Source organism: Monopterus albus, unplaced genomic scaffold (genome assembly GCF_001952655.1).
Source record: "Monopterus albus unplaced genomic scaffold, M_albus_1.0 scaffold54.1, whole genome shotgun sequence".
NCBI lineage: Eukaryota > Metazoa > Chordata > Actinopteri > Synbranchiformes > Synbranchidae > Monopterus > Monopterus albus.
This window is the reverse complement of record NW_018127934.1, coordinates 2,269,989-2,290,601: the sequence shown is the minus strand read 5'-3', so window position 1 is coordinate 2,290,601 and position 20,613 is coordinate 2,269,989. Positions and strand designations below refer to the sequence as shown.

Here is a 20,613-nt window from a genome sequence, read left to right as displayed (position 1 = left end):
GGAAAGAGAAGGGAGGGTGTGTGACAGGGTGAGGATTTCTCTCTGTGCGTGTGTGTGTGTGTGTGTGTGTGTGTGTGTGTGTGTGTCCAAGCTTTTGAAACAGAAGGGGAGGGTGTGTGTGTGTCTTGGAAACTGAAAAAGAAGGCTTGGTAGCTAGTGCATATGCTGTGTGTGTGTCTTTGTGTGTGTTTTTTCTCTCTGTTTGTGTATTTGTTCTGGAACGAGAGGTGTGCGTATGTCTGTCTCTCTGTGTGATTGTGTGTGTGTGTGTGTGTGTGTTTGTTCTGCAGTTAGTAAGAAAGGGAGGGAGTGTGTGTCATGAGGGAGACAGACACAAGGTTTGTGTGTGTATCTCTGTGTGTGTGTGTGTGTGTGTGTGTGTGTGTGTGGCTCCTAGACAAGGGCAGTGTGTTTGTGTGTGTCATAGAGAGGGAAGGAGAGAGTGTTTATGCATCTACTTTGTTTATGAAAGAGGAAAGGACAGTCTGTGTGTGTGTGTGTGTGTGTGTGTGTGTACACATGCTCAAAGGAAAAGTATGTTTGTGTGTTATGTGCACACTGTGTGGGTGGTATGGTATATGTAAGAAGGGGGGAGGGCGAGTGGTGTGTGTTTGTATCTGTTTTATTATTGAGGATTCTGTGTGTGTGTTGGAGAGAGAGTGAGAGAGAGAGGGAGAGAGAGAGAGAGAGAGAGAGAGAGAGAGAACATTCTCCATGAAGGACAGAGTGTACATGAGGCTTATTGAGTTTGTACATGTGTCTTGTATGTGAGTGATCATGTTTGTGTGTAATCTAAACGTATGTGGAATGAGCAGGAGAAACAGTTGCGTGACCAGAGGTTGTGTGTTTGTATCCACAAGCACACACATATTTGTTTGTGGCTGAGAAAGAATAATGTGTTTGATAGAGCATGTGTGTTTGTGTGTATGCAATACAGAGGAGGAGGGAATGTACTGTAGCAGATACAGTATGCATGAGTCTGAGAATCGAATGTGCAGATTGTATGTGTGCATGCTTGCCTTTGTGTGCGTGTCAGAGAGGGAAAAAGTGTGTGTGTGTATGTCTGTCAGAGATGGAACATGAGACTGTGGGTTTGGTTATTTGAGAGAGAGAAACTGAGCACTGGAGAGAGAGAGAGAGAGAGAGAGAGAGAGCGAGCGAGTGTGTGCGCACTAGAGTGAGCTTTCCTGCATGTGTGTGTGTGCGTGCCCGTGTGTTTTAGAGAGAAGGGAAGGGATGAGTGTATGTCTGCGTGCATGTGAGCTTGGCTGGAGAAAGGGTATTTGTGTGTAGTGTGTGTGTGTGTGTGTGTGTGTGTGTGTTTTTGCGTGCCTATAAGCCTGAGAGGGAGCTGTGTGTGTGAGACTGCATGTTTGCGTGCCTGTGTGAATGTGTGCGTGTGTGGGTGTGTTTGTGCATGCATGTGGGCCACAGAGGGGGAGGTGTGTTTGTGTGCACATGTGGACTGTCTGTATGTGTGCTCACGCATATGTGGGTCTTGAGTATGGACTTGTTTGTGTATTTGTGCATGCATGTGGGTTGGTGGGAGGGGGCCGTGTGTATGTGCGTGTGCTTTAGTTGGAGTGAAGAAGGGAGAGAAATGTGCAGGGAGAGTGAGAGAATCGATTGAGAGGGTGAGACAAAATGAGACAGGAATGGGGGGATTGAGGGGTCAGCTCACTGAAGGAGTGAAGGTGAGACAGATTTTGTTGGCAACAAAGTTCCCAGAAACTCACTGAACCAAAACTGAGCACACAGACACACACTCAAAATGCCTAAAATAATACAACAAAATATGAGAGAAATGTGCAGGGAGAGTGAGAGAATCGATTGAGAGGGTGAGACAAAATGAGACAGGAATGGGGGGATTGAGGGGTCAGCTCACTGAAGGAGTGAAGGTGAGACAGATTTTGTTGGCAACAAAGTTCCCAGAAACTCACTGAACCAAAACTGAGCACACAGACACACACTCAAAATGCCCAAAATAATACAACAAAATATAAACTTTGAGGAATATGGTGTATTTTTTTTTTTTTTTGGGAAAACCTGGTGACCTGTTAGAATCAAGTGTAGCTCAGGACCGGTAGCTAAGCCTGCCTGTGTGAGCGCGAACAACTGTTGCTGCATTTTTGTACACCCGACTTGTAATATTAACTTTATAGTCTTTTGGGTAGGGCAATAATTCAGCCCTATAACTTGCCACCTTTCACTTGTGAAATTATATTCTGATGATACGACCATTTTATGTTCTAGTTGTACAAAGTCTGTCCAATGAATTTAACTGTACGCAGAAACAGAATTCATTGCCTTGCTGAACATGAGCTTGATTTCACAAAATAATTATACCTGAGGGTTCACTTACTGGTTTTTGTGGATGTTTGAACCCTTTTCAGTCTTAATGATCAGATGGAGTTTGCTCAGTTGTCTTGGAGATGGATCAGCTGTCACCACATTACCTCAGTATGAAAGTGAATTGTGGCTGAAAGCTCAAGGAAAAAGCTAGGAAATAGAGATTGATTTCAGCTCATTTTGAAACTATTTCCAAGGTCAAGAATGAAATATCACACTTAACAGCTTGATTATGTCATATGTGATTTTGCATGTTTGTCATATCGTGATTTATTTCAGTGTAGGTATGTTTCTTCACAGATTTCGGTCCTAGGGATGTCCCTAGGTTTTCTCCGGAAGAGCATTAGGGCCACTGAACAAAATGTATGAGTTTGTTTGTTTCTTAGAATTCTGACTTTAATCTCAGTCTTTTTTTTTCTCAGAATTCTAATTACTACGATTAAAGTTAGAATTCTGAGAAAAAAGAAACAAATTTTGTACAGTGGCTGTAATCCTCTTACAGTACGTAGTATTTAGATGGCTTAGGTGTTTTTTATAATTATGTGAAGGAAACTTATATTAATTACATTTATGTAACATCAACTAATTAGCTTCTTTGGCTAACGTAACTTAGCTACTTCAGTACATGTTAATTTCTTTATGTGGGAAATGGGCTACTTTCTGCTGTCTCTGTTGTTATCATTCACAAAGATTACTCCCCAACAAAATTATAGCCTACTTTTATGTAGGCCTGTTGTTTTGCCCTGAGTTGATGGCACAGAGAAATGTCCAGTCAGGTGTTTGATAGCTGTCAATTACACATATCTTTGTTGATTGACAGGTCATTCTTGTTGCCATCTTACATTTTATTTTGAGATCAAGTCGCCTCTCCATTATTTTACAGCGCATATACTGTAGCTCACGGTTGGTTTTACATTCATTCTGATATATCACCTTTTTGTACACATATTTGGCTTAGATGCACCGCAAAATCACCTAGGTGCCTCACCTAAGCCTTTCTGTGGTAGTGAAAGCTCTGATACTGCCTAACCCTACTTTTGAGTATACATATCTGAAAAGGAGCTCATGGTGTTGCAACATGGTGTGTGGTGGGGGATTGTGGTGTCCACAGAGGATCTTATAAATGTATTATTGACGGTTTGGCCGTTATGGGGTCATGTTATATTTACAGTGCTGTGATAAGTAAATATCACAATTTAGTGCAATAGTATGGAGGACACACTTGAAACTGGTCAGTGATGTTATGACATCCTTAAGAGCTGTTTGTAATGTTTACACAGCACTAATCCTGAGGTGATGTGAAAGATTGCTCAGATCTTTAAGCAGTTTGTTTGAACTATTTCTTTACTGTGTTGTAAGCAACAGTACTGTGACTTATTTCTTTTGGGAATACATCTTTTTTTTCAGTGCTTAAGCTTTCTTATGATTTTGTGGTTACTATTACGTTTAATGTTTGAGTAGATTTTCATAGCCAGGGATTTTGTGGTTGGTTGTTGCAGTGGAAAGCTTCTCAAAAAACTCTACATATATGAGCACGCATGCAGGCACGCACTGTACTCCCTTAAACACAGAAACATGCATGCATAGTATCACAAGTCCAGATGGGAGTAGAGTGGATCAATACAAAGACAGTGGGTCTGGTTGATATCTCTGCTGAATGACTGTCTTTTTCTCTCTCTGTTCTTTCACTCTCTTTTTTTTCTTTTGCTCCCTTTCCCTGTTTTCTTCTGCTTCACTTTTCTCTCTCATATCCCCTTTTCATCCTCTCATTTTCTCTCTCTCTCTTTCTCTTATGTCTGCATGCAAACACGCGCACACACACATGCACACAGCCAGTAATGAACACTTCAGAATCTAAGCACGATCTTCCTATGGCCTAGTTTTAAGAGCCTCCAATGTCATGCGAGTAAAAAATAGACTGACGGAAAACAATATTGAGATCTGTGGTAGAACTAGCCCAGAATCGGCAGAGGCAGGATCAATTTGGCTTTTCGGTGTTAACGGTTTTGGTGTGGATTTAGTCTGAAGAAGATAATCTTGCTTGGCCATTCTCACACAGGTGGCTGCATTTGAAGCTTTCTGGGCACACTCTTTAAGTGGTGATGCAGGGCTGAGAGCAACTATAAACTAACTACTGCACATTGTCAAAACCTACTATGGTCAGTGTGGTATTGAAGTTATTTTGTTAGTTTGTTGTGTGTGCCTCTTGAACCTTAACAGTACTCATTTGTAAAAATCTGATAGTGTGAGCAGGGTATTTTCAGTTTTTATTCTAGAAGTGTTTGAATCATTCATTTGCTGAAATTTATATATATAGGGCTTTGGACCGAACCTCAGTATTTTTTTGGTACTGACTGAGTACTGAAAGTTATTAACCGGCCAGTTTTATGCTCTTCTTTACTTGTTCTTTGATCATAAGGATTTAAATAATATCTTTACCAATTTTAGATTGCATTTTATTTAGGCAGAATTCTTTATATGGGTGATTCAGTCATAGCATTTAAATGTAAAAAAAAGTGTGTTGCAGAAAAATGTTTGTTCTTCAAGGTAAGGATCTTAAAAATGTTTAGGTGTCAGTACATACAATTATGCATAGCATAGCAACTATTGGATATACTGACAACCATCTCTGATTGATGTGAGGTTTGGCCCATGGGCTAATTGATTAAATAATTGCTTGTATGTGTATGCTCTCTGCAGACGCGGCTGTGGAAGGAAAAGGAAAGGAACCCCCGTGAAAGTCTTTGTTACACATACTGAGGAGGAGAGCGTGTCTGAACACAGCTTCAGCCCAGGTGTGTGTGTGTGTGTGTGTGTGTGTGTGTGTGCGTGTGTGTGTGTATGTTACATCTGAATGTTATATTCTTAGTGCCATCAACTGTGTGTGTGTGACTGGAATGGGGGTGGAGTGTGTGTGAGTATGACCTACTTCTGTAGTGTGTGTGTGTGTGTGTGTGTGCGTGTGTATGCTTGCCTGTACTGTATGTTCTATGATGTGCACCTATGTATGTACTTAAGGAGATGGGGTGATGACCTCTGTGCGTGTGTCTCTGCATACTTGAATGTAATCCTTTTATATAGCCTATTGCTGTGCTCACAGGTGACCGTAAGGAGGTAGCAGAGAATAAGCGTCCTAATCTGGACGGGCCTTTCTACAATGCAGAGCCTGTTCCTCATCACAGCTGGTGAGTAAACACTTGTGTTTTGGTTTGTTAATTTTTATTTATTTACTTTTTACATTTAGAATGCCATGGGGATGACCTTTCTTTTGTTGCATTTCCACTATTGGAACATATCGAGCAGTATACTCTGTACTTCGCCCTGGTTCTTCCCAGGTTGACACGGACCATCCTGCTGTGTTTTTCCACTATATTTCTGTCTGTCTCTTTTTTGGGGGATGGAGTGTTGCACCCTTCTCACACACAGTCAGCTGAGCAGTGGGAGAACATGGGAGAACAGGGGATATGAAGTATCATAGTGCAACAGTCAATGTGACGTCTTCACAGCGTTGCCCATGGCCCACTCATTGAAGTCCCCGTTTTGCCTCTAAACCAATGAGTGAAGTCATTTTACCTCTAAACCAGTGTAGTATCAGTGCCTCTTTACACACTGTGCTCGCTAATGCTTGAGGTGTGAAGATGCGAATATTTAACCAATCATGGACACCCCCTCCCCCATCACATCCCTGGAGCTTGATTTTAGTGCTACCCCCTTGAAGGGGTGCTGAATTGTAGCTCCGGCTGCCCCAACACCCTCTGCTCCGGCCCCTGAGAAAATCAGTAACACTCTGTGAACTAGATTTAAGAATCACTGCCCTGAAGCACTGACACGAGCTTGTATGGGTGGATTCTCTGTGTTTGCTTTACAGTCTTTCAACTTCAATAGAGCCCTATAGCTAAAGACAGACCTTTTTGGTAAGAAGAATGAGAAAACAGACTTTCAATTCTGTTCCTGTACCTTGTTTTAAAAATCCCTATTTCCCTATTAAAAGCATAGTCTATGATTCTGGTGAAAGACTACACCTCCCAGAATTAATGAGGAGAAAATGAGACGTGCCAGAATCCAGTGCATTGAACATAGCAAACAGTTTATCAACCTGTCCAGCAGAAAAAGACTGTTCTCATGCCATTCAAATCTCGAAGCTGTCTCCATTGCTGGAAGGGGGCACTTATGCATGCTTATACAGGTATTCAGTCTTGCTTGATCATAGTTCTTCTTTTTCAGTTTTCCTCTTTAGTTGTATAGGCCGCAACTAGAAGTGGTGGAATTGGTACGAGTGTACCCGTCTTGATGTGTACAAGCAACAGTGCTCCTTGTGCTGACAATTGGTAATTACATGGCCTGAGTCAGATTCGTTTTCCCCAGTTACAGGGCCAGGACTGAATACAAACACACAAGGTATTCTGAGCACACACACAGAGAGGAACAAGAAAAACCGTTGCCAAATTTGACAAAATGTGTAATGAATTGGAATCGTGGACTTTAACAGGATATGCTAGAACAGTACTGGGGCTGCAAGAGAAAAATACAACTAAATGGTTGGTATTTGTGCTTTAAAAATTATTGAATGCACTACTATGGGAATAGAATCAAAACAGACCAACAGATTATGTTTGATGAAAAGTCCCCCACCCTCTTCACCTCCCAGCGGCCCATCGGAGCAGACTCGTGACAAAGTTAGCAGCGGATCAAAAAACAGCTCCTGTTCAGCTTCTACACCGGCTCCAGCTGCTTCCTCCACCCCCTCCCCCATCACATCCCTGGAGCTTGATTTTAGTGCTACCCCCTTGAAGGGGTGCTGAATTGTAGCTCCGGCTGCCCCAACACCCTCTGCTCCGGCCCCAACAGCCAGCTCCTTTCCTCCCTCCCCCAACTGCCGTATCCGAGAGGTCCACTGTGGGAGCCAGGTGCGGTTGGTTGTTATCGCCATCCGAGACATCACCAAGGGAGAGGAGATCACTGTGGACTACAGCCTGACAGAGTGGGGAGAGAACCTGGTCAGTGCCTTGAAACACAGATGGAATAAAACTATACACGTAATGTTCCTGTAAATATACTTGTGAGCACATGTGAGGATATTTATTCCCTCACCATTAAGCCCTGCAAAATTTTAACACTTAATTAGACTTAAATCAGAATCGTGTATATATATATCTGGCATGGCTTTTAATAGGCTGCAGCTTAACCAGGTGGGTACCAGTTAACACTGGCTACATATGCATAATTTTATGGCACTAATTGGTAGGAGCAAGTCAGTAAAAAAACAATATATACTCTCATATATTTGTAAGCTAGAACTGGGACACTGGGATAGTTGAATATTTTAATTATAACCCTTATTTTCATGGTCATTTGATAGGCTACACTTATTTTCATGGTCATTTGATAGGCTACATTTGGCCAAATTAATGATGAAAAGCTTAATATATATTTTATTATATATTGAATCTTATTAACTATTAAAGCCTTTTTAATGAACGCAATTTTAGTTAAAATGTGTTTGTTTGCATTTTTACATCCGGGCCTTCATCATTTGTTCATATGCATGCTCTGAGGCAGCACTGAATTTGTTTTCATGAACAGATTTAGGTAAGAAAATAATGATGAATCCTGGATTTGTTCGTAAATTGTTCATACACACGATTGAAGCACAGATTTGTGCGTATGCACTGTTTGTGAATGAGTCCCAAAATGTTTTGACTGGGGGAGCCTCTCGTGCTTGTTTTTGCTTCACAATAATTTCCTCGTCTAATTTGTCTAACCTTAATTCTAACACTACCTGATCCCAAATCTGATTTTAACCTCAATTCTAAACTTTCTAATCCAGATCCAACCACTTCAGGCAATGATATGATCTCACTTTTCAGTTTTTTCATCTGTCTTTGGCTTGTAAGTGTAGAAATACGCTCATAGACTGTGCACATATTTGCTGACTTCACATAGGCAACCATATGTGCATTCACACACTGTTGATCAACTTCATGCACTCACCGTTTATCACATGCGTGCACGTAGACACATATTCACACTACCCCCTGCGCACACATTTGTGCTACACACACAAAGCTAAGCAAGGCATGGGGTTACCATGGTGATGGCAGAGCTCCATCTCTCTCTACCTATAGTGCTTTAGCAACGGTAACCATGGTTATTACATTACATGACATCTGTTCCTATAATGGATCTCATTAGATTGAATGAATTTACTCAAAACACAAAACTGAAGTTAGATTGACAAAATTGTTCTATTTGAATATGTTACATTTTGTCTAGATAATGTTTAAAATGTGTGTTTGTAGGTTTCAGTTATTGGCAGGCTGATTTTTTTTCTCTTCTAAGTATACAGGGCTGATTGATAAACCCACATTTATTACTGATGAGATGCTGACGGTGTTTGAAAGCATATCTCTTTTCACTTCTCGTGTTTTGCTTGTTGGTGGGAGATTTGGAGTCTTAATCAACCTCTGTGCTTACGACCAACTGTGGAGGGGTGTCCTCCTGCTTTCTGAGTGACAGCTTAGGCTGATTGTGATGGCAAACATTAATGAGCAGTGTGCCAACTGTTTTAATGTGACTGCTCTGTGTCCCACAGGGTTTCTGTGGTACTGTGTCTCCAGCGCAACACGAGTGCAACTCTGACACTGAGAAGAACAACAATATCAAAAAGGTAACAGAAAAACCACTTATTTTCTAAAAGCACACAGTCTGACGGACATCGGTTTTAGTATTTTTAAAAGTGATATCAAGATAGTGTACATGAATCACCACATTTAATTTAACCTGCCTCACACCCAATGATTTTCAGACTTTCCCAAATGACTTTCCCTAGATATTAACTAGTTACTTTACTAAGTTAGGTTTTATAAAGTTTTTTTTTAATTGAATCCCCAAACATATAAATAAAACTTAATGTTTGGGTAATTCTTAACCTGTTGACATCCAGTTCCCTTGTATTTCTGTTTAAGGTATAGCTGAAAGGATGAAAATTGATATAATAATATTCATCTCACTCTAACAATATAGCATCTATATTCTTTATCAGTTTGTTCCAGCTCTTGAAGTTAAATGATGTTTATGCAGAATAAAACATGCAATATTGGCATCAGAAGTAAATGTTCGAGGCGATTTGGGCATCACTTTAAAATAACTGATATTCTTTGGATAACAATGTATGAAATTACTTTGAAATGTGAAAGGATCGTTAGTGGCGAACTGTCGAAGAATATTCACCAGAAAATTCGTTTTTCCTCAGCTTCACTGAGTTTTAAAGCAAGTCTCAGCTTAGTGTTTAGCTGTCTATCACTCTCATCACTCTTATAGCATTGTTTCTGGCTGCAACAAGCAGCTGTTTAGAGTGTTTAGACCAACAAAAAATTTTTAAAACCTAATGTACAATAGCTGTTTAATATCAGACAGTACACAGACACAATTAGAGACAAGCTGGTGGACGTACTGGAGCATTTAGCTATTAAAGAGCAAGATATTTTCCCCAGGAGGTGGTAGACACCAGTAACAAAAAGCATATAAAAACTGAACATCTGAATTCATTAATCAGGTGTCAAGAAACATGACCCCAAATGAATGATATTGATTTCTCCATTACTGTTGGATGTGTAAATACGAAACTGTTTGCCAACAAAGTGGCTAAATCAGCTTAAAGGGTGATGGATGATATGTCAGTTCTGTGTTCACAGTTTGTTTCTGCTGCCTTCAGGTGACCAAAAGTCAGTTATAGTAATTATAATTTTTTTCCCCCAAATATTAACATGACATATTTAATATCTTTGAAAAGTTTATTTTTAATTCCAGTGAAGATAAAAGTTTTGTTGGTTTGTTTGTCTGCACAGTATGGGTTTGTACTGACCGTCCCTCTGCTCAAGCAGTATTACAAAATATACTGTATACAAAAATTCAAACGATAATTTTAGAGAGCAAATATTGTTTGATGCAGTTGTGATGCACTGCTGTGCCTGCAGGATGACACCTGCCTTGATGTGGGTGGACATCACTGATGTTGGAGTCGACCTCAACGTTATCATCAAGTCTTTATCTCCCTCCCCTGGATAATTGTTTTATTATGCGTGTTTATTATATTGGATGTCATTGAGTGCAACTCATTGAGAGAAATAAAGCACAAGTAACTTAACCTGCTTATGCTTAGTGCCAGTGCGCTGTCTGTTGTCTCTACCGCCTGTCGCATACTAAATGGTTCAATGGGGAAACATTGCATTTCATCACTTATCACTCATGTGCAGACAATTTACTGCAGATTCCTTTGCCAGTGATCATCACCATTTGCTTATTACTTTAAAATTTAATGACTCTCCTGGCTGTAAATGTAATTAGACTGACAAAATTAAACACACTTTCACAGTAAGTCAGCAAACTTCACATTTATAAATGGTGATGCCCCACTGTAGCGGTGACGGCTTTGCAGAACTTTGTGACTTTAGAAATCCAGCGGTGCCACAGTTTTGTACTAAGAACACCTCTAAGCACCTGGTATGTTTTCTCTTCAGGTATAGAGCTTTAAGGTCTTATGATTCTTCCTCAGTTCTAAATACATCTATGAATTTGAGAAAATAACAAACGCAAATCCATTAAGTCAGTGCTGATCAAACTGGGGACAGTTGTTGCAGAGGGGTGCTAGAGGTGACCATGTAAAAATGTGGAGCACATTTGAAGGGGAAATAATCAGATTCTTAACTAAACAAGAGTGCTTTGATGCTGGCAAGACCGTCAAGGTCCAGGTTATCAGGATTTATTCAGAGTCCTGTATTTCTGAAGGGGAAGAACAGGTGATTTGTCATTGAGCAAAACTGTCACTCAAATACAAAATATTAGGAAGTCACAAAAGACATGACAAACTCAAAAGACAGTAAGCCAGAGAGTATATGAGAAATACTCTAAAGTGTTAATGGATAAAAAGAAGTTTACTTCAAGTTGGTGAATGAGATTTTTTTTGGCTTCCAACAGAGGACATGACAGAATGTTTGAGAGGCACTGAATTAAGTTAGTTATTACCACAAAAAAAGCATTTGGAATGTGCCCAAACTTCAACACAAACCTACACACATTTTTTTTATTGTTATTTATTTTTGTCATTGTATTACTGCTACAGAGAGTCTCTGGGCACCAGGTAACATGCTCTTTTTCTCTGTCTCTCACTTCCAGGGCGATGACCCTCCCTCTCTGACAGCCCACCACCACCAGCAGCAGCAGCAAGAGCACGTCACCCCCTCTTGGTCCCTCTCCCCCTCCTCTTCCCCCGTCTCCCACTCTGACCCCAGTGATTCAGATGCTGGAGAAGAGGACAATGCCAGCCCCCGTGGGCGGGCATTACGCCGGCGCAAGAAACGCCGCAGCACACCTTCTAAGAAAAAGACTCCCCATCGGACCTTGCCTGGGCGCCCATCACCAGTCTCCCCTGCTAGTGTTCCTCATTACAATTGTCCACTTCCTTCATCCCACCCTCCACAGCAGTCCTCTCCTCCCTGTTCATCCTCCTCCTCTTCATCTAAGCCTGTGTTCAAAGCCCCAGCTCCGCTAGGCCCCAACAGCACAAGCAACATCAACACAAATGTCCCCAGAGGAGGAGTGTCCATAGACTCCATGCGCCAAACCTGTGAGTACTGTGGACGGCACTTCCGCTCCCTGGGCCGCCACTTAGATAAACACCACGCCCACCAACCAGAAGTGTGCTCTGCCCTTGTCGAGCGCTACACACAGATGCCTCGCTTGCACGCACAGAACACCAAGCCAGCCGCAGCTCACACACACACTCAGCAGCACTCGAAGTCGTCACAGGCCTTGGGACAGAGCCGCATTTCAGATCTTCCACAGAGTGCCATCCAGGACCTCTCCATGTCTCCGCCCACCCTAACAGCAGCTAACCAATCACCTGCCTCCTCTGGAAGGAACTGCACCCCACCTGTGCTGACTCCTCCTCCAAGAGGACAGAACGCAGTGCCAGTGTCAGTCTTAAAGAGGAGCCCACCGCCTGTTGCTGTGGCACAGTTCAGAAAAGGAGCATTGAGGAGGCTCAAGAAAGAAACACAGGAGGAGGAAGAAGAGGCTGAGGAGGATGAAGATGAAGAAGATGTGGAGGTCGTGGAGGTGAAAAAACCCAAAGAGGAGGAGGAGGTAGAGGTAGTGTGTCCTCGGTCCTTGAGCAGCAAGCTGGCCAAAGAATTTCAGCCAGCAAAAGAAGAGGAAGATGAGGAGGATGAGGAAGAAGAGGAAGAGGAAGAAGAGAATGGAGTGATGGAGGTGGAAGATGAAAGTGGGACAGAGGATAAGGAAAAGGACTTGCTGAGGTAACCCAAGGTCTTTACCTGCTTTGTGGGCAAATTTGTGAGACTGAGTCTCCACAGTAAGTAGCAAAAGAAACTTAGCAGTTGTCAGCAAAATTGATATAATAAATAAATAACCTCTAATTTAACATTCTACTTCTACAGTAATTTAACAATCTTAATTTGATGAAATTATTTAAATTAAAGGCACAGTCTAAAATAGTAAGATTAGATTCTTTTCTTTCTCGTAGCCTGAATATATTTGGGTTCTGAACTGTTGGAAGGACAAAACAAAGTATTTGAAAATATCTATTATCTGACATTTTAAATAGAAGGGGATTAAACAAGAAACAATGAACAGATTAGTCGATAATGACAATAATTGTTAGTTGCAGCTCAATTAAACAAGTAACAAATTATGCAAACAAAAATATGACTATTCACCCCTAATACCTGCCTGGCTGTGTAGTGACATGCTAGCTGGTACTCATTTAAATTGTTGCAAGGTAAGTGAAACTTAAAATGATTAAATCAACTAATAGCTCCATGTCTCTTCTTTTTCAGTAGTTCGGGTCGTCACCACATGCTGCCCCTCCTCTCATCCTTGTCTTCTCTAGTGCTGTATCTTCGTCGGTTGCAGCACTCTGCATTCTTGTCCCTGTCTCGGCAGCTGCAGTCAGCCGAGGCCTGGCGCCTTCTCTGCCACTCCAGCCTGGCTCTTCTAATCCTATACAACCGACGACGCGAGTGTGAGGTCTCCAAGTTGTCCATTGCTGAATATCGTGCTCGCGTCACTCCCCAGTGCCCTGCTCCTGTTCCGCCTGGCACCCCTCCAGCTCTCACCCCACTGGAGGCCTCCCTGTCCCCCTTTGAGAGGCTGGTGCTTCCTCACCTCCCTCGAGTTGGGGTTCAGGGTAAACGTGGACGTGTGCAACCCCTTATCCTGCCCCCTCACTGTGAGCCTTGTCTGGAGCTCCTCCTACAGACAAGACAGGATGTAGGAGTTGACCCCGCAAACCCATATGTCTTCGCCAGGCCTTACCACTCCCCTGCCACACCACTGCGAGGCACTGACCTCCTCCGAAGCCTGGCCCGCTCCAGCGGTACCCGCAATCCTCGTGCCCTGACCCAGACCAGGGTTCGCCGCCAGGTAGCAATCCTAACCCAGCTGCTGCTTCTGGGAGAAGGAGAGGAGCCTGGGCAGCCAGGAGGCAGCGCTGTGGAGAGGCTGGAGCACTTCCTCGAGAGGGAATACCATGTGACACAGAACTGTGCTGGAATTGGTCAGGACCCAGGCCTGATGGGCAGAGTGGGCCGAGTTGTGCTGTGTGGAGAAAGAGATGGCGTGCTGTTCAGAGGAATGAGCCTTAACCACATCTGCCTGGAACTGGATGGTGAGATGGATGAATGACTAAACGAATGAGTGGGATTGAGGTCTTGTTCTGTTGTCCAAGACAATTTGTATCATCCTCTCCCTCTGTGGTGTTGAACAAACCTTGGCTCTAAAGGGGTTTGTGGATATTTGTGTCCAAATTGATTTTTATTGGAAAAATAAAGATTAATTACAGATTAGACTAATGAAGTTCTGCTCTCCCCTCCTCTCCTTTCTTACTTTCCCTTTCTCCACAACCTTTTTTCCCTCCTCAATGTCTCCAGTTATGTCAGGAAACTCTGCAGACTCATACTCGGAGGGAGAATCTGAAGGGGAGCAGGTGAAAGAGAAGCCTGAAGCGCCTGTCCCTGCACCTGCTCCGAACCCTGCGCCTACCCTGCTGTATGTCAGGAAAGGGAAGAACAATGGGCGGGTGGGACGGCCCAAGAAGCTCAAGAACAGCCAACCACCCCCTCCTCCCCCTCCCCCACCTCCACCAGCAAACCGCAGGAGAGGCTCAGGTCAGTCCAAATCAGATTTGTTTGGGTTTTAAAACAAAACACAGTAAGCAGGAAAAAACAACTTCATATGTGGATTAACTGGTTAACCTGATCATTTTGTTGATGATTCCACATGGTTCCAGATGTGCTGGTTCTTTGAAGGTCTTGTAGGACTTCTTGTCATGGCAACATATCTGTAATCTTAAACCTACTCGGGAGCAGGTTTGTTCTCAGGTTTATTCAGTGTAAACAAGATATCCTCTCAGATTTAAACGGGCTTGGAACAGGGAACAACTTGCTGACATTAGACTGATGATAACAAGATGTGTTGAAAGAAAACAGAGTATTGAGAAATTGCCAGGACTGTTTGGCCCATTCTGACCCATTCCGCTCATATGGTAGCATGTCAGTTGGAAGGGAATAAATTATTTAAGTTGACTCTTAGCATTTCATATTAAGGGCCAGACAAAGAGGAGCCATGCTCTTAGCACCACACAGTCACTGTGCATCATATTCTTGCAAAAGGCAGTTTCCTATGTACATTATGTAGAAAACTTAGGAAAGAGAGCCAATCGTCAGGCTGTTCTTAAAGTGTTCCAGAATTTGTGAATTTGTGTTTTAAAACAATGAGTACGCAATATGTCTGCTATTGAAGTATTGTCAGGAGTTTAAACTCACGACAGCTCTGTTATTAGGAAACTAGCAACAAAAATGAAGTCCAAAAGAAATCTCAAAATCTTGTTTTTTTTGTTACATTGTCATGCAAATGTGAAATAGCAACAGAATATGTGGCAGACCTATTATTAAAGCCAAAAAAATACACCACAGGTAGTTGTCAACACAAGTGTGGACTCCTATTTTTGCACTGATGTCTTCTGTTTTGTCAAGCACCTGTCAAGTTTTAGTATGCATGACCTGTTGTTGCTGTAATATCTCACACACACAGGCTAGTTGATAAATGATTGAATCGTTTGTTTAATTTTCATATTAGTTACATGCTTGTATTTATTCTGTTCTCTACATAACTTAAATATACAAACGGTTATTCAAAGGGAAAAAATAGCTGATCGGGAAATTTATATTTTTCTGATCCTAAAGATTGACTGTTTTTACAACACGTGAATTTTCTGGTTTGTTTTTATGCACTTGGAGTGTACAGTTAAAAGTTTGGGAATGAGAGCAGGGAAAGCACTGAAATGTTTGAAAAGAACTGTGACTTTTAATGGTTGCATGTGTTTTTAGAGTGTGAGCAGAGGTGGGGAGTCTACAGGAAGTTTCCCTCTCCTCATGCTGAATAAGAGAAGCTGTTAAACACATGTAATCTCTAACTTTCCTACATCTGTAACCTCTTGTAGGAAAGCGAGGTGTCCTGAAGCGTCCCTGGTCTGAGGCAGAACGTGCAGCAGTTGAAGAGCACCTGACTCGAAACATTACTGAGCTCCGAGTCCCCGCCAAAGCTGACTGTGAACGTTGCCTCCAGCAGTGCCCCCTGCTGGTTAACAACCATCGCGACTGGCGAGCTATTAAGTTTTATTGCCACAACCGCATTCAGCTGCTGAAGAAGATCCAGCGGCGTGAAAGTGAGCCCCAGCCCCTTACCGTCTGTTAAGAGAGGAGAGTGTTTGGAGGTGTGGTGCAGCTGATCAGAGCAGATCTCAAATGGTACCCTACTACCTAGGAACTGCACTAATTTTGAGAGAGTGGTCCCAAATTTCACTCTACTTTTTTGGTGGCATGCTATGATGTTGAAATGGCCTCTAACTTGACACATGATGGCATGACTACAAGAACAGAAATTTTGACTAACCATTTGTATTGCTCTACTTTAAAGTAGTCTTAAAAATGACACGAGTTTTCATGGTGCTCCTGGTTTTTAGGTATTAGGGTGCGGGCACACTTGGTTGGGTGCTGTTTGAGACATGCCTTCAGAGACCATAGCACTGGCCACAGCCTGTGTTGTATTGTATAAGAGCTTTTTTTCTCTTTTCAAAATGATACACTAAAGTGAAACGTAAATAAGGGAGGCAATTGAGCCCTACCGTGTTGTTATATGAACGTCATGAAGTAGCATTAGTGTTTTATGCACTTGGAGATGTTAACAGGACAAATGGCCTGTGCTCAGGCCACACTTTTCTTAATAGTGGCTTTATAATTATAGTAGGCCTCTCTACTTCTAACCTACACAAATAGCCAGGTTTTTCCTCAATAAAGTACTTCTTTTCATACAGCTGACTGCAATTCTGACTATGGTTTCCTTATATTTGCACCTTAATTTACATGTAAGGTACTATTGATGAATGAGTTACGCTTGTGAAGTTATATTGAAGTTGTTTTTTTAAATGGAACACGATAATTTTTTGATGATGGAGACAATGAAATGGCATCAGAATGTAGTGAAGTTACCTTTGGATGCCTAAGATGTTTAGTTAAACCACAAAGTCCAGAAACATACTCTTTAAGAACTGTTTGGAAACCTGTTGTTTTGACCCGTTTCCCTTAAACAGACTCAAGATGTCAACAGCTACCATTTTCCCCAGAGCAGTATGTTCATGTTTCTTACTGTTTTCTTTTTTCTGCCTGTTGCACATTTGTTATTCAGAGCAGTAAAAAGGTGCTATAGGCCAATAAGCTGGATATCACTTTATGTGTGGAGAAGAGATTCCCCATGTTAAAAGTTTCTTTAAAAGTGGGCATTTATCAGAGAAGTGATTGTTCTGTGTTTGGTGTACCGTTTGTGTCGTCCTTTGCAATGGCTAGAGCTCCTCCTTTCCTTTCCCTGCCGCCACAGTACACAGTTTGCAGCTAGACTACATTTTTGGTTTTTCTTTATTGTTGCTGAAAATCTTTGTCCATTGGACTAAAACCTCCATGAAACCTCAAGACAGATACTTGAAATTATTTAAGCCTTTTGCAGACTCTTTCTGTTTGTTCCTGCTCTAGCCTCCTTGCCAGTTACATTGTACATAACAGATATATTATCATTATGCTAACTGGTTGTATGTGCTAGACTATGCGTAGCTTTTTTCCATTTCAGAGTAATTGCTATCTGCACATAAGCTTGTTTGTAAATATTCCCCAGAGAAACAAAGGAAGAACACAATGTATGACATGCCTTGGTTATTGTGTTATGTTTTGTCTTTTTATAAAAAGTCATCAAACTTTTAAAATCTGTTTTGTGCTGTGGTTATTTATTTCAAAATGAAATGCTTATTTCTGGAGAACATTTATTTCTTGCATATTTAGAATTTGTTTTTGAAAAAGGTGTTTACAGCTTAGGGGTCAGGTCCAGCTAGTCTGAAATTGACAGTATTTTTTGTTATGAATGCGGAGGTGGATAAAATTGTAACAAGTGTTAGTTGGGCATGAGCAAAGATGACTCAAACATTCCAACATTTATTTGAAATGGAAAATGAGAACTAGACAGACTGAAGCTATCTGAGCAGCACTCTGGCTGAAGTATCCTGGCCTCTTAAAGCTGCCATATGCTTCCTTAGATGTGCTTGAGCTTCAGAAACCCCAGCCATTTCTTTCCAGAAGTCCGACATTCACAACCACTGTACTCAGCGATTGGTCAGCTGGGCGGATGTGAGAAAGTACACTGAGTTTTCCTTTTCTCGTTCTAGCTCTTTTCTCATTTGTTACACAGCTATTTGTAACATTTTTCATATGAACAGTATGCAACACTGAATGTCTTCCAGAGACTACCTGACAATGTGCACCCCATATTTAATCGATATCACGCCAACCTTTCTTTGTGACGGCCAGCTTTTGACTCTTCCCTCAGGTGATTTCACATGAGGGTTGAATGTAACGCACACAACTGAGTACTGATGCCAGTATAACCCAGCCCTAGTCTCCCACATGCCATTCACTATTAAAGCACTAGATGGAGGTGTTGGTTCATAAGCCAGTTCTAGGAAACCTTTATATGAAAAGAAAAACTAGTTCTGAGAATACAAATCCCACTTGCAATGTAGGTAGTAAAAGAAAATGTCTTTCTCCCCTGGATGTAAAAGTAAGTGCATATCTGTACTGACAGTATGAGTCATCAGTACATACCAGAGAAAACGGCATGAGGCGACTCAGTTGGCACCAACTGCTTGTGCTCTTTAACCACAATTCACCTTCAGTGGGGAGTTTTTTTTATGAATTCAAAAGCCATCATGAAGCCATCATCTGCAGCTATACCTGACTATTATGTAGTTGCTCTTCATTTGAGGGCAACCAATATTCTGAAGTCTCCCAGCCCAGTATCCACCAAGAGACAGTGTGTCCAAATACACCAACACACGCAATGAAACTTGTCAATATGTGAGTGGAAACAATGTTAATAAGTAACAGGCAGGTTTGTGCAGACCCATATTGAAAGCCAACACCCTTTAGAATGCTGAGGTGTTCATAATGTTTTGAAAAACCCATTTCAGGATCAGAAGATTTGAAAATCACTTGCAGTAGCTGTGAGGAATACTACACCAGTGAAGAGAGTCCTATTGGACTAGGGGTTAAAACCATACAGTCTATATACTGCAGCTTCCCTAGATTAATTCCAGCCTTCAGAACTATGTAGCAAAGTTTCCTGTCTGTATCCAAAGTGTCACTTTCAAGACAAAATTGCAAAACATAAAGAAAGCCTTGCAAATAGCAAACACCAAGGACCTTGGTATGAAACTAGAAGAGCACAGAAAACAACCTGAGAACAAAATGAGCTGTCTGTGAGCTGTGAACACCAGACTGAAATCAGTCACAGAGGACAGCCAGAAAAAGGCCAGTCAGGTCGTTCACTTTCAATGGTGAAACTCTGAATAGCGTGGGTTAAAGGAATCTCTCTTAAAGGAGATTCATGTGAAGACCATCCTCATTAAATAAAGGTCAAATGTAAATTAAAGAAGATATCACCTAAGCAAGCAGTAAAGCACCCAGCAACAACTGTTAAAAACATATCAGTTCAACCGTCAACATCGCAGGTTTCACTGAAGATGAACCATTGACACTCTCCTCCAGCAGCAGCACTACATGGTGACATTTCCAAGGGACCCCTGTTTACACAGACAAAGCTCAAGAACTCATTTTATCTATTTTCTATGACTTACGCATATACAGTATAAAGTCCTTGTCCAGAACTGTCAACAAGGTGAAAGCAAGCAGCAAAACAGGTTTGTGTTAACAGTGCGTGACTTTGCGATACAAGCTGCTACAGTATGTGCCTGCAAAAAATAGTAACTATGTATCTGACTGCAATCCTACATTTCACTAAACTTGACATTTATTTTAACACCCTTCATGCATTATAATGAAGAGGTGAGTCAAGGCAAAAGCCATTATTCTTTGTTGGTTCTCCGCACGACAAGTAAACCACTTACAGAGGAGGACGTATAGATGAAGAGAAGCAGGTCGGTGAAATGAGTAATACTGTACCTAAGCCGTTTCTAGGTTATCTTAGAATAGAGGATTTTAAGTTGTTTGTTTACTGGATAATTTATTTTCTTGGAGACGGAGCTGCCATCACTAGGAAACACACAGCTACAGTACACAAGTGCGTGCATTTCTTTGTGTTTAGACAATAAAGGAGAACCTATAGGGTGGAGGATTTGTAACTGCTGGCAACATTGCTGGGATACATGCGCGCATGGCTGCGTGCATGCACACAAACATTTTTTAAAAAATTTGGCATGGAATTGATGTATGTTGCAATACATAAAGTGAAAGTACAGTCAAATATCTATCTAGTTTTTCCCATGCAACATGTTTGGATGTTTTCTAAAATGACAGTTTAACTGAGATTTGTATTAACGTAACATTATGATATAAACATTATCCTGGTTATGATCCACAATCTCCTTCACAACATTTAGCTTGTCAGAAGCAAACTAACTATTGTTAGCATGTAAATTAATCAACATCATAATTTAATTTGAAGAACTCTTCTTTTCTTCTGTAACAGGGTAAGATGTGACTTCTCCAAGGTGATGGAAAAGCTCAGTAACTAGAACCTTTATTTAACATTTGAAGATCTCATATAATTTGCACACCGTTCTTTATCCCTATGCAAACAATAAATTCACATACTAAAGTTCTAGATGATATTACACTCAAAGTTTCT

General features: G+C 41.5%; 1 protein-coding gene across 1 annotated transcript in view; it reads left to right on the top strand.

Annotated features, from left to right (window-relative positions):
- Window positions 1-17,047, top strand: part of LOC109961323 (serine/arginine repetitive matrix protein 1) — a 19,129-nt gene extending 2,082 nt beyond the window's left edge. Inside the window, exons 2-10 of the mRNA XM_020602031.1 lie at window positions 5,050-5,144; window positions 5,450-5,534; window positions 6,998-7,125; window positions 7,159-7,346; window positions 8,942-9,016; window positions 11,524-12,665; window positions 13,209-14,035; window positions 14,298-14,534; window positions 15,869-17,047. Coding sequence (XP_020457687.1) covers window positions 5,050-5,144; window positions 5,450-5,534; window positions 6,998-7,125; window positions 7,159-7,346; window positions 8,942-9,016; window positions 11,524-12,665; window positions 13,209-14,035; window positions 14,298-14,534; window positions 15,869-16,122 — 3,031 coding nt within the window. The 3' untranslated portion in view covers window positions 16,123-17,047. The remainder of the gene's footprint in view (window positions 1-5,049; window positions 5,145-5,449; window positions 5,535-6,997; window positions 7,126-7,158; window positions 7,347-8,941; window positions 9,017-11,523; window positions 12,666-13,208; window positions 14,036-14,297; window positions 14,535-15,868) is intronic.
- Window positions 17,048-20,613: the final 3,566 nt, after the last annotated feature.